The sequence below is a fragment of the Carassius auratus genome, chromosome 8 (assembly GCF_003368295.1).
Source record: "Carassius auratus strain Wakin chromosome 8, ASM336829v1, whole genome shotgun sequence".
Lineage (NCBI taxonomy): Eukaryota > Metazoa > Chordata > Actinopteri > Cypriniformes > Cyprinidae > Carassius > Carassius auratus.
In genome coordinates this window covers 25,876,536-25,891,845 of record NC_039250.1, presented here as the reverse complement: position 1 = coordinate 25,891,845, position 15,310 = coordinate 25,876,536, and the positions used below count along the sequence as shown (strand labels likewise).

The 15,310-nt window shown below is 38.7% G+C and overlaps 1 protein-coding gene across 2 annotated transcripts in view; it reads right to left on the bottom strand.

The window, feature by feature from the left end:
• Positions 1-4,390: 4,390 nt before the first annotated feature.
• Positions 4,391-15,310, bottom strand: part of LOC113107796 (protein bassoon) — a 51,360-nt gene continuing 40,440 nt past the window's right edge. For both annotated transcript variants that reach the window (XM_026270517.1, XM_026270518.1), the window contains exons 7-12: positions 14,249-15,012; positions 13,573-13,666; positions 11,707-11,838; positions 11,447-11,503; positions 11,075-11,200; positions 4,391-5,328 (exon numbers count right to left, since the gene is read on the bottom strand). In XM_026270517.1, the coding sequence (XP_026126302.1) occupies positions 11,463-11,503; positions 11,707-11,838; positions 13,573-13,666; positions 14,249-15,012 (1,031 nt within the window). In that variant the 3' untranslated portion in view covers positions 4,391-5,328; positions 11,075-11,200; positions 11,447-11,462. The remainder of the gene's footprint in view (positions 5,329-11,074; positions 11,201-11,446; positions 11,504-11,706; positions 11,839-13,572; positions 13,667-14,248; positions 15,013-15,310) is intronic.

Below are 15,310 nucleotides of genomic sequence, written 5' to 3'. Positions count from 1 at the left end.
GACTTTAGGAGTAAATATATACAACTTTATTTTTCCTGTGTGGCAGTTTAAAATTGTTGAAATTATAATTTGGGTTATTTGCAACTATCATGTGATGTTCAATTTCGATTTCTGTGAATATATTTTGGCAAACAAATGCTTATTATAGTGCCATCTGAGGCCAGTTCAAATAAAATAAATAGATACAATGGGCAGTCAGCCTCATGGTCACTCTTAATGCATCTGCCAAATTTCATAATGATCAACCATCCATTATTTTACTATTGGACAAAAACCATCCAAACATTTCACTGGCTTTTTGTCTCCGAATGCTCTGAAATTTGGTATATTCCCATTAAATGTAAAGTTCTGATGTTTTCTTTAATTACAGTGACCACCAGGATAAGAAATTGTAATTTTCCATGCTTACTTTGAATGTCCTCCTGTCCTTCATTCATTTTTTGTCCATGTATTTGCATAATGTTTTGAATAATTAGATTTAGGTCCAACAGGGTGAATGTGACACCAGCTTGTTGTAACCAGTATATAATCAGGCACCATTGAAACAGAACAAACATCTCAGCAGCTTTATGTTGAATTGACTGTTGTTGTTGTTGTTGTTGTTCTTACTTAGCCTAGCAGATGAAATCAGTCATCCATGTATCTGGTGTAGCAGTGAAAAGGACAAGTTAGATTCAGGTAGTGTTTTTTATTTTTATTTTTCTTTAATCCTCTTATTTTTTTCCTGATTGTATTGAAGAGTCATCATTACTTTCATCACACAACATGACATAACATCAAGCCTACTACAGGTATACACTGAAACAAACAATTTACAATGTATTTATGGATATGCTCTCACAACAGTGAATCTGACATTAATTTTGTTTTTCGAACACCTTCAAACTGTTGCCTGTTGTTTTCTTTTTTCGTAAAATATATTTGTCAATTGAAATTTCCCCGTCCACAAATGATATGGAAGCCATATTCTCTTTTAGTCTTTCATCTGCATTAACAATCACAAGTATAGACCATTGACCAAAAATGTGTCTCAATACAATATTAAAAAAAAAAAAAAGTACATTTCCAAACAGTCCACATGAGGCAACCACATACACAATGTGATTCAGTTGAATATTTATGTGTTTATTTGGTTTCTGTTTATGTTGTGGTTCTGTTTTTTAGACTTAATTTACACAAAACAACAGGTCATTTTACACCTTGTTCTGAATGTTTCGTGTGCAAAAGTATAGTACTATTTACATGATTTACAGATATATCCATGTCCTTTTAACTGTGAAAATGGTTGCCAGTGCAACTGAGCAGCAAAGGGGTCGTAGGGGTGGGTGCATTTACAGGGGCCTGTACCATGAAGCTGGATTAGCTGGCTAGCCGGGTTAGTTTCAGGTTAGTTTGCACCAATCCTGGATTTTAAGGTACCACGTAAGGGACTTGGCTTTTAGCTGCATTCTCTGCCATATACTTACACTCCATGGCTAACCTGCTCCAGGGCAGATTATGTTCTGGGTTAGAGATCTCAAACTGAAGCTGGACCAATCAGATGTGAGAGAAGTGACATGTGTCTTTATCTTGCTCCAAATTAAGGTCAATAATGCTAATAATAATAAAAATAATAAATATAATAATGTGTAAAAAAAATAAATAATAATAAGTCTGGCTTTAATGATAATTACTGAGTCATTTTATGATTTATATAATTATTATGATTCATATTATTAGTATTTTTATCATTTACACACAAGCAATTTTTGTTTAACAGTTATTATAAATCATTTATGTTTAATAAATATGAATGTATACAGATAAAAACATGTAATATAAATAAGCTGTAGTATCAAAAGGTTGCACTATTAAAAAAAAAAAAATCTGACCTTACATCTCTATCACTATATATTTTCAAATGTAGAAACTAAGTTATCAAGTTTCAGTTGTGAGTACACTGACAGAGCAAGATCATTTATTTTATTTATCCTCCTTCATTTCTCATATGATGTTTAAATTTGTCATATTCTTCAATCTCTTAAACTTTAGTAAAACCTTTAACCTTTAGTTTTGATTCTCGCTGGGTCTCTCTCGAGTAGTAAATCAAACTTGCTTTGTGTTGCAAGGCTCGTGATTGGCTGTTCGCCAGTGATGTCACACATTCATGTGCACGCGCTCCACAAACTCAGGATCAAAGCCTGAGTTGACAAAGAAAGTTGATGAACATCATCATGGTACCAACAACGCTGGATTGGAGAGGTTTGGTTTTGTCAACTCAAAACTAATCCTGTAACTCTGAATTTGTTCAGCTACCATCATGGTACAGGCCCAGGCTTATTTTAAAAACTAATTTAACTGATTGTTTCCTTTTTGACAAAGTGATTGCAGTCATTTTCTGTCTGTCGAGTATTTCTTTCTTTGTGCCACATACTTACTCCTACAAGAGTAACTGTTTTATAACCCGGTAAAAAGGATCACAATGAATGAGCAAATAAATAAATAGCAGACATAATGGCAGGTGATCTAGTGTCCCTGACATACATCACAGTCAACAGCCCTGATGAATCACAAACCTAGGGTGTTAGAATGAATGGCTTTCTTAGTATTGTAATTAAGCCCTTATAGCGATGCATATATCTCCCCTCAGTGCCTTAACTCTATGCTTTCCTGAGGTGAACAGGATCAAACACACACACAGAAAAAAATATAAAAAATAAAATATCTGAGATGCAAGACAGAATGATAGCTAATACAGTTCACATTGCAGGCAGTACAAACAGACTCCTTGATTTGCTTTACATTTTGGGTGGTCTATACATTGCTATATAACTGCTCATTATAGACGCTCTTATATACCATCTCATATACATTCTAATCCATTTACATAATATAGTGCTATTTATTTTATTTATTTGTCTAATAAAATATGATTTATTAAATTTTGGTATAGTTTTTTAAAACTATTATTTGAAAATATATATACTGTATATATAAACCAACATAACGTGTGACGTAACTATAGCTGAAGGCTGTGTGGTTGGGTTTGCTCAAGAGCTTTTCTGACCACACAGAAACTCCAGTGTGTGTTAATGCAGTGAAGGGTCAAACTGCACGGCCTCCGGGCAACCACAGAGGAGCATAATTTAAGACCAGATAAATGGGCAGCCCTTCAAACACTGCAATAAACAAAAGTGTTTTAATATTTCTCAAATATAACCTCCTTGTATATATGTATATTTCATGATGTCTGCTATATTGTTGACACATTTGTAGTATGCTTTAGATTTGTAATTTCTTTTTAATAAGTATTGCACCATTAGGAAGGAACCCTCATCATATGCAGCCAATCTAGCAGCAACCATCCATGTCTCGTGAGAAATGATGGATGATTATGTAAATGGATATGGGTAACTGGCTCCATTTCAAAACAGTGCCACAAAATGGGAAACATGCCACAAATATGGGAATCAAAATTTCCATTCAGATTTATAGTATTTACATTAGAGTTTCTCTTATACAAACAAATCAGCCCCCAAGAAACATTTTTGAAACTACTATCTAGTAATTCTTGGATTTAGTTCTTTTATTGTGTTTCAATACTCTAACAACCTTTTTTTTTCTCAGCTGAGAGAATCATTGCATAGAAGGTCTGAAATTAAAAGTCCTCTGACCAAACATTTCTTTTCTTTTTTTTTTCTTTTTTTTTGTGTTAAATGTAGATGCACACATCTAAAATCATTCACACATACCATAGGAACATATACATCAATATCTTTTTTTTTGTTTTTTCAGAACATGCAATTTCTACTTAAAAGTTCCAACATTCCACTTAGCAGCTCCCTTATCTTCAACTAGCCTTGTGTTTTTCTTAATCATTATAATTATTTAATAAAAAATCTTTGAAATCAAAATGTGTTATTATGAGAGACTGGGCATCACCTTTTAATGACAGTGATCCTGAAGCTCACAGACATATTACAGGTTTACAGACAGATATCACTCTTCTGACCACTACTGTAAAAACATCTAACAATTGTGCTCTTTACTGACTCACAACCTTCCACTATTGCTTTTGATCTTTTTCTTAAACCGTCAAACATGAATTCAACCAATATATATATATATATATATATATATATATATATATATATATATATATATATATATATATATATATATATATATATATTAAAAAAAGGCTGTAAACAACTGACAGAGTAGCAATGGATTTAAAACAGTAACAAACAAAGAAAGGAACTCAATACAATAATAAAATAAATAAATAAAATATAATTGAATTCAAAAATATAAATAATTTTATATATATATATAAATATATATATATATATATATATATATATATATATATATATATACATACATACAATGTGAAAACAAAAATAGGTATTGTGAATAGAAAAATATGTTAAATGCTCTACAAACAAAGCAAGGCAACGACAGAAAAACAAAACAAAGATAATGCAGAAGATTCCAACTCGCCAGCACCGTGTAATGGTTGTGAAAACACCCCATCTGTAGCCTGAGGGCAATTTCTTAATACTTTGGAAAGGACAATGAATAAAAAAGACCTGATTGGTCAGAACCTGACATTATATTCCGAGTGATTTCTTATGTGATGATCTGAGTCTTATGTTTGGGCTTGTTATAGAATATCTTTCATCCTCTTCTTTATTTTGTCTCTGCGGGATTATAAATGCAGAAATCTTTTTTGTCAGTCTCTCAATGATATTGTGAACAGTGTAAGGTCTTTGATTACATGCGTTCCTTGTCCACTTTACACTTTTAGAACACATAGCAAGAGAAAGAAAAAAGACAAAAACAAACAAACAGGATTTTTTTTTTTTCATTCTGGAATGTTGAGTTAAAGGACTTAGCATAGAGATGTGTGTTATAGTTACCACGTTCGTGATTTTCCTTTTCTTTTCTTTTTTTCTTTTAGGAAAAACCTATGAAGTTTTCTTAAGTGTCCTAACATTGCTATTTCTTCCATTCCTGAGAGGGGAGTGAAAAGTATTTCCCAAGTAACAAGAGAAACATGGAATCACGCTTCTCTGTAAGTCACTCGCTGTGCTTTTCTAACAAGAACATGTCAGCTTGTTTTCAGAGTTTTCAGATTTAAAGATGTACTTTATCAAGTTACACTGATTGACCTGTTTAGTTTGTTGATATTGTGCAACTGGAGTCATCGCTCTCTGCTGTCTTCATGTACTGTGTTCTGTTGGCCAGGAGGAAGAAGTCGTTTGGAGCCGTCATGCTCAAAGTTGGCTGTTAATATCCTAGGCCATGCTGTTCGGTTAGAACACAGATACAGAATTCCCAAATAATCTGTGAAGAACAATATGGAATACAAAGAAGGCATTACAATCCAATGAAAGACTTTTTTTTTTTTCAAGGTGAAGTGTATAATTTCTGTTCCATTGGTATAAACAAATGTAATGACAAAAATAATGACTATTTCCAAACAGGTTCCCCAACATCCCCCCTCTCTACCATCTAACTCACCCAGTGTACAGTAAACATACTTTTAAGGGGTATACCTAAAGGCGGGCACAAACGGTGCGATTTTTACTGTTGTACGAGTTCGCATGCGTTTTTTTTTTAGTCAAGTGGAAATCGTGTATGCTTGTATGGTCCCGGCTCGTATCATGTGCGAGGAATACTGAGCCGAGCTGAGTGCCTTACGAGCACTTCTCGACCTCCCAATCATTTTTAAACATGTCTAAAAAGTTTGTGAGCTGTCAGTTTGAATTTGTGATGTGTGTGCGATTGAACAAGCCGATTTGTTGATCTATCTGAAGTTGAACAATCACGAACTAGGAAAACCACAGAGGAAGAAAGACGAAGACGGCAGCACCACGGCGAATGTGGACTATTGACCAGAAGGAACACACACATACACACACACACCAGACGTCCCGGTTTCCTATTGCTGAAAAATAACCTGTATGTGTAGGAAACAGTCACGGCTCGTATCAATATTTTATATGCAGTTATGAAAGAGTTTGACTTGAAGCAGCGCTGCACAGAATCATCACTTGTATGACATCAAAGTACAGCGAGAGCGATTCAAATGCATTGGATCCGATATCTTATCGCTCTCGCTGTACTTTGATGTCATACTGTGAAGAACAAAATGAACAAAATTACTTGAAAAAAGGTTTGTTCGTTTTGCTGAACGAGACTCAAAGGTCCGAGTTGGTAAAACGATCTGAACTTGTCACGGTTGGTAAACCGTGATCTCGGGTGTTTGCACTTTGTGGTGAAATCTGTGTGTTTCGCGTCTGCACTGATTAGCTTGTGGGCGTCTCCGTTAATTGTCATCAGCAACAGCTGTCACTCATTACTGCCATCCTCTCCTGCTGCCTACACACCGTCTTCATCCGGATTACTCACCTTCTCTCCGCCATCATCAGGATTCCTCACCTACTCACCACCACCACGGAGTGTCGTCTTCTCAGCATTTTTGTTTGTTTGTGTATTTATACTCATCTCATACCATTAAAACTGTTAACCCGCATCTGCTTCCAGACTTTCCTTAATCCACCGTCACACAACGATCTCACCCGCCATGGAAGCAGCGAACACCAATACCCTCACAGATTTCATGCATCACAGCGTCAAGAGAATGGATCAGCAGCAGGAGAGCATCTCGAACACCGGACGCGCTGTCCAAGCGCTGGTGGCACAGGTGTCCAAGCTCACCCAGCAGATCCATCAACTCACGTCTCCCACTGCACCCATCGCACCGCCTGCGCCGTCCGTCCCTCGGGAGATTCCCCAGGACCACTTCCGGCTAGTCGCGGCCAGAGCCGCAACTTCCGGCGCTGGAAAACTATGCTGGTGAGCCAGCGTTTTGCAGAACTTTCCTTACCAAGTGTTCAATGCATTTCGCCCTACAGCCCTGCACCTTCGCTACTGAGGAGTCTAAAGTAGCGTTTACGCTCACATTATTGTCTGGCAAGGCTGCCTTATGGGGGAGGTCGGTGTCGGAAAACCAACACCTGTGTTGTGCATCGTTCCACGCCCTCTCTGAGGAAATGAGGAGAATTTTCGACCGGGCCGCGACCGGCAGGGAAGCCGCTCATCGACTCTCTGAACTCCGTCAAGGTTCTTCCTCAGTAACCGATTACTCCATCGAGTTCCGCACCCTGGCAGCTGCGTGCCAGTGGAACGAGGCGGCACAGTGGGATAGATTCCTGCATGGGTTATCCGACCGTGTTCAGCAAAAGATCTACCTCCTCGAGCTGCCCCCCACTCTCAACGGACTCATCGAACTGGCTTTACGAGTTGACACACGGATTAATCGCCTGGGCAGCCAACCCAGTCCTTCAAGATCTACCATCTCTCCTGTAAGGGGGTGCTTGAGTCGAGAGAACATGGTCGGTTCTGTTGATGACCACGAGCCTATGCAGGTGGGTAGAGCTCAGCTGTCCCGGAGGGAGAGGGAACGGGGGAGGTCCCAAGGACTGTGTTTGTACTGTGGAGGCTCTGCTCATAACACCTACTCATGCCCGGTAAAAGAGCCAGCCCGATAGTAAACTTGAGGCTACTATCGGGTGGGATCTCCACTGAGAAGTCCTCATCTACATCATCGACCCTCCTTCCAGTGAAACTGTGGTGGAAGAATCAACATCACGAGTGTCACGCCCTTCTGGACTCCGGAGCCGAGGGTAATTTCATTGATTCTTCACTTGCACATCACTTGAACATTCCTGTCCTTCCTGTGTCTCTCCCCATCTATGTCACCGCACTCAACGTCCAGGAACTGCCTCACGTCACGCACCATACAGAACCCATCACACTGATCATGTCTGGAAACCATCAAGAAACCATATCTTTTTTTCTCATGGACTCCCCTGTTGCTCCCATTGTTTTAGGTCACCCCTGGTTATCCAAGCATAATCCACGAGTGGAATGGGGTTCTAACACTGTCACATTGTGGGGTGAAAGATGTCATGAGTCTTGTCTGGTTTCTGCTTGTTCTGTGTTCCCTGTTTCTGTCTTTCAGAAGGAGAACATGGTTTTGCCAAATGTGCCCGTTGAGTATCTGGACCTGAAGGAAGTGTTCAGTAAGTCCCGTGCTGCTTCTCTCCCTCCGCATCGTCCCTACCACTATGCCATAGACTTAGTGTCAAGTAAGTATCCACCTAAGGGCAAGTTATACTCTCTTTCTATTCCTGAGAGGGAGGCCATGGAGAAATACATTTCTGATTCCCTAGCCTCTGGGTTCATCCGTCCTTCCTCTTCTCCATCGGGGGCGGGGTTCTTTTTTGTGGGTAAGAAGGATGGTTCTCTGCGACCTTGCATTGATTAATAAAATTATTAACTATTAAGAATACCTATCCTTTACCAGTCATGTCTTCAGCTTTCGAGAAGTTGCAGGGAGCATCCATATTCACAAAATTGGATTTACGCAATGCTTATCATTTGGTCCGCATCAGGAAGGGGGATGAATGGAAAACCGCCTTTAATACCTCTAGAGGGCACTTTGAGTACTTGGTGATGCCGTTCGGGCTCTCCAACTCGCCCGGTGTTTTCCAAGCACTCGTGAATGACGTGTTGAGAGAAATGGTAGATCAGTTTATATATGTTTACCTGGATGACATACTGATTTTTGAACTGACAAAATGAACAAAATTACTTGAAAAAATGTTTGTTCGTTTTGCTGAACGAGACTCAAAAGTCCGAGTTGGTAAAACGATCTGAACTTGTCATGGTTGGTAAACAAAATCTCGGGGGGTGTTTGCACTTTGTGGTAAAATCTGTGTGTTTTGCGTCTGCACTGATTAGCTTGTGGGCGTCTCCGTTAATTGTCATCAGCAACAGCTGCCACTCATTACTCATCCACTAGATATTGGCTTGTCTCACGTCTTGTGTTTGTGAGATCGTTGTTATTTGTTTAATGTGGTTACCCTGTTCGTTTGGCTTTAGTGTTGTATGCGTTTGGATGTCTGTGTTTTCCCTTGAACCTCATCCACTCTCCGCACGTTCCCTCAGCCACGGACACTTACCTTCAGCTCTATTCCCCGCAGTTCCTGTGCCATCCTCTCCTGCTGCCTACACGCCGTCATAATCCGGATTACTCACCTTCTCTCCGCCATCATCAGGATTCCTCACCTCCTCACCGCCACCACGGAGTATCGTCTCCTCAGCATCTTTTTTTGTTTGTGTATTTATACTCATCTCATACCATTAAAACTGTTAACTCGCATCTGCTTCCAGACTTTCCTAAATCCACCGTCACAGAACTTCCCATCACTAATTTCTGTTCACGTCATGGCCTGTCTGTTTGATACAAGCAGTGTTGGGTAAGTTACTTCCCAAAGTTACTACTTTCAAAAGTATTTGAAAGTCTTTTGAAAGTAATTAGTTTACAATATTACTGTCTCTGAATTGTAATGTGTTACATTACATTTGAGTTACTTTTTAGTTACTTCACTTTCAAGCATAAACCCCAATTACATTCAGAAATTATAGCGGTAAATAAAGCTGGATGTCATAAGCCATTATGTAACAACAAACAATAAACACAACAGCTAGCCTATAGGCTATTTTAGTTTTCATCATAACACATCAAATCCTTTAAATGAATGGCATTCAGAACAAAACTAATTAAAATATAAGTTGCTAAACAAGTCAAAACAAATTAATTTACAGTGAAACTGAAAGCAAACATGTTAGGTGGCACGAATCCAAATGTTTTCATATTCACAATGTATTTGACTGCTAAACTATTATTAATTATGTGAACCAGACTTAACACGGATTGTACTACGGACTATTTTAATTAACGAGTTGTGACAAGAGGGGCGGGGGTGAGAACCATGGGAACGGAGCGAGGCTAGTGGAGTTAATGAGAATGAGTGACACCTGCGCCACTCACCGTTCTCCAGTCCCATGGAGGACCTCGAGAAGGATAGATCAAACAGTGGAAAATACCTTTTTTTTATTATGAAGTGGCATTCCAACTTGAAACTATGGAGAGCAAGTCTTTGGATTTCTCTCTCTTGCTCTCTCCTGATTGTGTGCTTAATATGTCTCAGTTTGCATGTGGGGATTTGTGTCCAAATTCAAAAACTTGTAAAGCAATCTCTTTTAGAAGTTATCTACCGCCACATCTGACTTTGAGGAGTTCAGGCTGACTTTCGCCCTTCTTTAGCTGATACTGAGCATTTGCATGTGATTACTCATGGTGTAGGTAGACATGCTTAAGCTAGATTGGGGTGAGTCTGTCCAGCCAGGGACTCACCCCAAATTGGATGAGCGGTTGTTAGCAGGCTGTAGCACATTTGCTCTGCAAGCATCTGCTGCGATTATAGGACCTCCACTTGGGACAAGGGGTTCGACAGGCCCTTTTTTCAAGCCTCTAGAATCAACCTTGGAAGAGATTATGACTCTCAAGATGGTTCTATTTCTCGCCCTCCCTCACTTCTCTTAAAAGACATGCAAGCTTTGTCAGTGAGCCCTTTATGTTAAGATTTACTTCCCGGTCTAGCTAACGTCTTTTGAGTTGCAGGAGAAGGAGAGGTTTCATAGGATTTGTCTTTGAAGTTTTGAGCTTGAGATTTGAGATTTGAGATTTTGCGTTGACCGTATAAACCAGTAGCATCAATCTGAATAGTTGTTTGTCTGCTTCAGTAACCTTAGCAAAGGTTCTGCTCCATTAAGTGTTCGTTCACACTCTAGGAGTATTGATTCTGCACAGGCTTTGACTACAGAACTATCTTTGGAAGATATCTGTGTGTGGCAGCCTGGACCTCTCTGCAAACTTTTTAGCATTCCCATAGCATTAACTACTGATGCAGCATCGAAAGGAACCTGTAAAAGTAAATATATTATATTTATGCGATTATATATATAACATTGATACCGTGAGTAGAGAAGGGCAGTGCTAACCCTATGTGCCAATAAACTGGTGCAATTCAAAACAGGCTTCAGACAATCATCACACCGTAGGGTGTGCCCTTATTGTTAGCTACTGAAATAAGTTTACACATGGAACCAAGATTGAACCAATGGAACCATACCATCCAGCCCTGATATTATATTTTAAACTTTGTCATATACTTACTAGAACAACTAGATGGCTTCTCCCCTCTCGCTTTCTTTCTCGAGTTGTCTTCTCTTTAAATTAAAACATAATAGGGAAACTTCATAGGTTTTTCTGGTACAATCATCCTCTTTCATTATAGACTCCCTAAAATAACACAGAAACAATAAGAATAATCACTGTAAAGCTAAAAATATACCATCTTGTTAAAATTTACTGCACTCAGTCAGCTGCTCTCTTGCTTCTTCTTTCTTTATCTGACACCCACACCCACACACACAAACACAGGTGTTAATTTGTTGACAAAAAGCATGTTTTAAAACATGTTAATTTATTACAATTACAACATGATCATTGATAAGTGTCCAACAACTGAACAGCAACTTCACCCACCTTTAATTGTACTACCTCACCACAAGGAGGTGAACTTCTTGCCAAATCCAGATATGGCTGTGCAAATCACAAAAATAAAAAAGTAAAAGAGAAATAGTGAGAATAACATTTGTTATAAAAACCATTGTATCTGTAAAAATAGCTGCATGTTTTAGCAGGTTTGATTGTTCCATGTACTATTTAAACTAGTCAATTAATTGTACCTGACCAAAAATACTAGTTGTACTATAAATACTATTACTTGGAAATGCTTTGCTCACCTTCTCCTAATTTGCCAGCTTGCTCTGCAGCTCCTCCAGGCAGTATTTTAGACAGCATGCTGTCTCCGTCTACACCCGGCTGACCTGCAGCTGCACTGCCAATTCCACCTGGCCTTGGAGCTGCTTTGGAGCCTAGAGAATTATGGAGAAGAGATTTAAGTTTACAAATGGAAACACTGTGAACAGACACATATGTCCCTCTGCATTTAGGTAGAGCTAGGATGGCAAAAATTTACACCGCAAAATTCCACAGCCCAAAAATTTGGGACTTGGAGGAGATGTTTTTTCTGCAAAATTTTATATTCTTGAACAGTGCCATTTTAAAGAAGCGACTGAGTAAACACCACTTGATGGATTGCCTCTTTGTGAATATTTAGTGCAACTTAAATAAGGCTCTACCTACAGAAAGGTAACTGGCAACTTAAGAAATTTCAATCTTTAATGTGACTCGGAAGAATAAGTTGTCTCGGGGAGAAATTCGTTCAGTTGCACAAAATGCGCTAAATTCGATTGTTTCTGTACTGGAATTAGTCTAGTTCACCTGTTTCAGTCAATGCAGTCTGAGCCGGAAAGAGAATTGATTAGTTTATATCATGAGTCTTCTGGTTTTTCAAGTCGTTAATTTAACACGTGACAGACCCATAAGCTTTAACCTATGCAGTCTGAGCCGGAAAGAGACTTAATAATGATAATAACCAACTCTTTATTAGCTTTGTTACAACATTCAGTGTATGGAAAATAACCATCATGACAGATATTCACACATTTATAAACTGTAAGAAGTAAAAAGCTACAGTTTGAGACCAGAAATGCAGTAGCTGTAAGAGTAAATAATAATTATAATAATGATGATAATAATGATGATAATAATAATGACTGTGCACGCGTTTGTAAGGAAGCTTATAATTTAATTTCTCACACACGTTTTTTTAATTGAAATAAGGGAAGGAAAAGAGCCCTGCATGTGCCCAGCCCTTGTCCAACAGCTTATGTGAATTCTCGGCCCAAGTCCAACTGAATACCATGTCTTTTTTCACTCTCTTCCCCATTACAAAGCTATTGAAAAAGTTCAGTTTTGGTTTTTAATGGCAACGTGGGCATATTTTTTTTTTATTTCTTTATTAAGTTTATTTAGAAATACGTTTGGAACATTTTATCTTTGTAAAATTCAAGTTTTTGTTTTTTAAAGGAACGACCAAGTGGCAGACAGTGAGCATTATGTTTGATCAATTTAGCCTTTTCAAACCAATGCAAATAAATTAGCACTGTTAGGCGCATATCCAGTCGTTTATGTGGAGTGGATGCTAAAGCCTGCTTTGCAGGACATGGAGGCGTCAGCATGATCACTTGCATTTTTTTTTATAACAGTAGAAACGTCAAAGATATGGGGTCATTTTTGCTCATGAAGACAAAGAGTACTGCAAGGGTCTTTTTGGCGCTTCAATGACATGATAAATATATCTAGAGAATGCTTTTAATTTCTATTTTAAAACAGAATACTTCAAATCGAAAAAAAAAAATCATTATATAAGGCATTTCTCTATAAACGCACGTCCAATGAGGAGATGGTGAGTCATTATTTATTAACAAATAATTAAAACATATCCCTTCACTATTTTTCCTTTTTTGTTTATTTGTTTTTTGGGCCGCTGTGCCAAAATTGTGTTTGCATTCAGTAGCCTAAAGGGCAGCATTTATGTTCCATGTTGAATTAGGGAAGATTAACTTCCCTAACCAAACAAAGGTATAATACAACCACAAGGTGTACACGTCATTTGGAAGATTTCACAAGCTAAAAATCTTACTGTCCTTTGATTGTGTTTTGAGTAGATCTAGGCCATGTTGAAGTCATTTGAGCACAATTACCTATTCCGGTAAGTGGAGGTTGGGCTATTTTGGTAGGTTGGCTGGGGACCGCTTTTGCTCCAATAGCAGTGACAGGGGTGGGCTCTGACTTAGTCTGTTGGAGATAAAAGACACATAGTCATAAATCACACCTACTGTATTCATATCTTAAAACCATAATGTTGCCTTTATTTTGAATTCTGCACATTCTAGCAATGTATATCACTAGGAGATTTTCAGATTTTAATGTTACATTTCCCATCTAGAACTGGAATTATCTACAAAACAAATGTTAATGATATTAGTTACAAAAATGTAATACATCAGAAAAACAAAGCTTTGCAAGACCTGTAATAAACCAGGTGCACAAATAGATAAAAAGAAAAAAGGTTTCTCTCATCTGGCCACAGTGATCCGAGTCTTCAGACTGCTTTAAGTTGCTGAAAAAATGTTTAAATGTTTAAACTGAAGGGTACATACAAAATAAACTAATTCATTTTTTTATATTCTAGATAAAATATGAAAATACATTAAAAGTCTGTGACACGTTCCTACAAGCTTTAATCAATCAATCAAATCTCAACCATAATGTTAATTATGGATTAAGATCAGGAACATCCAGAATAGAAGAATACACTTTTAAGAAAAGGTTTGGCTTTTCAGTTAAATCTTTTTAAATCTTAAAATATTTACTTACTACAGCTGGTGATGTCTGTGCTGCTGAGGTGGGTTGTCGAGGTATTGGACCGGTCTGGCCAGGTTTAGCTTGCAGTTGCTGGGCTTGTACTAATTGTGGTTGTGTTGTGCCTGTGGCAGATGTCTGAGAGCCTGGCCTGGCAGCTGATATCTGTGCCTGCTGCTGAAGCTGTGTTCGCTGACCTTGCTGCCCATCAACAGGTGGCTGAGAGACAGCTTGCCTGCTTGAACTTGAAGGTCCACTTGCTCCCTTCTGGCCAGGCCCAAGTGATCCTGGCTGTCTGGATGATGAGGGGTGGTCCTGTTGCTTCCTGCTGGAGGACCCTTGATGGTGGGAGGACTGTTTACCAGAGCGGGAGCTATGGTGGTGTCCTGAGATGTCACGGGAATAATCTGAGGAGTGGTAACCCTGAGAACGAGATTCTCCCCTCCTCCCTGAAGATGACAAGGAGCGGGAGTCATGTCGCATGGATGGATCCTTTGAGGAACGTGATGTTCGAGAGGAACGAGGCTCATCCAAGTGGCGTGAGGAGTGCCTACCAGAACTTCCACTGCTGTGATGGCGGTGCTCTCTAGAGGAAATGTAGCGGGTATGACCATAATCATCTTGTGGCCAAAGATCTTCTGGTGGCTCATCATAATCATGGTATGTGTGCTTGACATGGCCTTGCCTCCCAGAATGCCCACTGCTGCCATAGTGACGTGAACCACGGACATCATGTGGCTTCTCAAACCAGTCTGTTTCCTCTTGACCAAGATGGTATGCTTTGGAAACCAAAAGCAGATCACAATCAATCTCCATGTCTGATGGCGAAAGATGATTGCACACTGAGACCATGCAAAAGAAAAAGAAAAAAGAACAAAATTGCCAAACTTAAAGGAAAGTCATGCAATGTATTCAAACTTAGCATTTAGCATATAAAAATACTCTCAAATAAGATTTTTTTACATAAACGGTTTGGAAGTCAAAACTATTCAATATCATACACTCAGTACACACACAAATGAAACACCTTGGAAAACACAAGTGGGTAAAAAAATAAAATAAAGTGACCACACAACA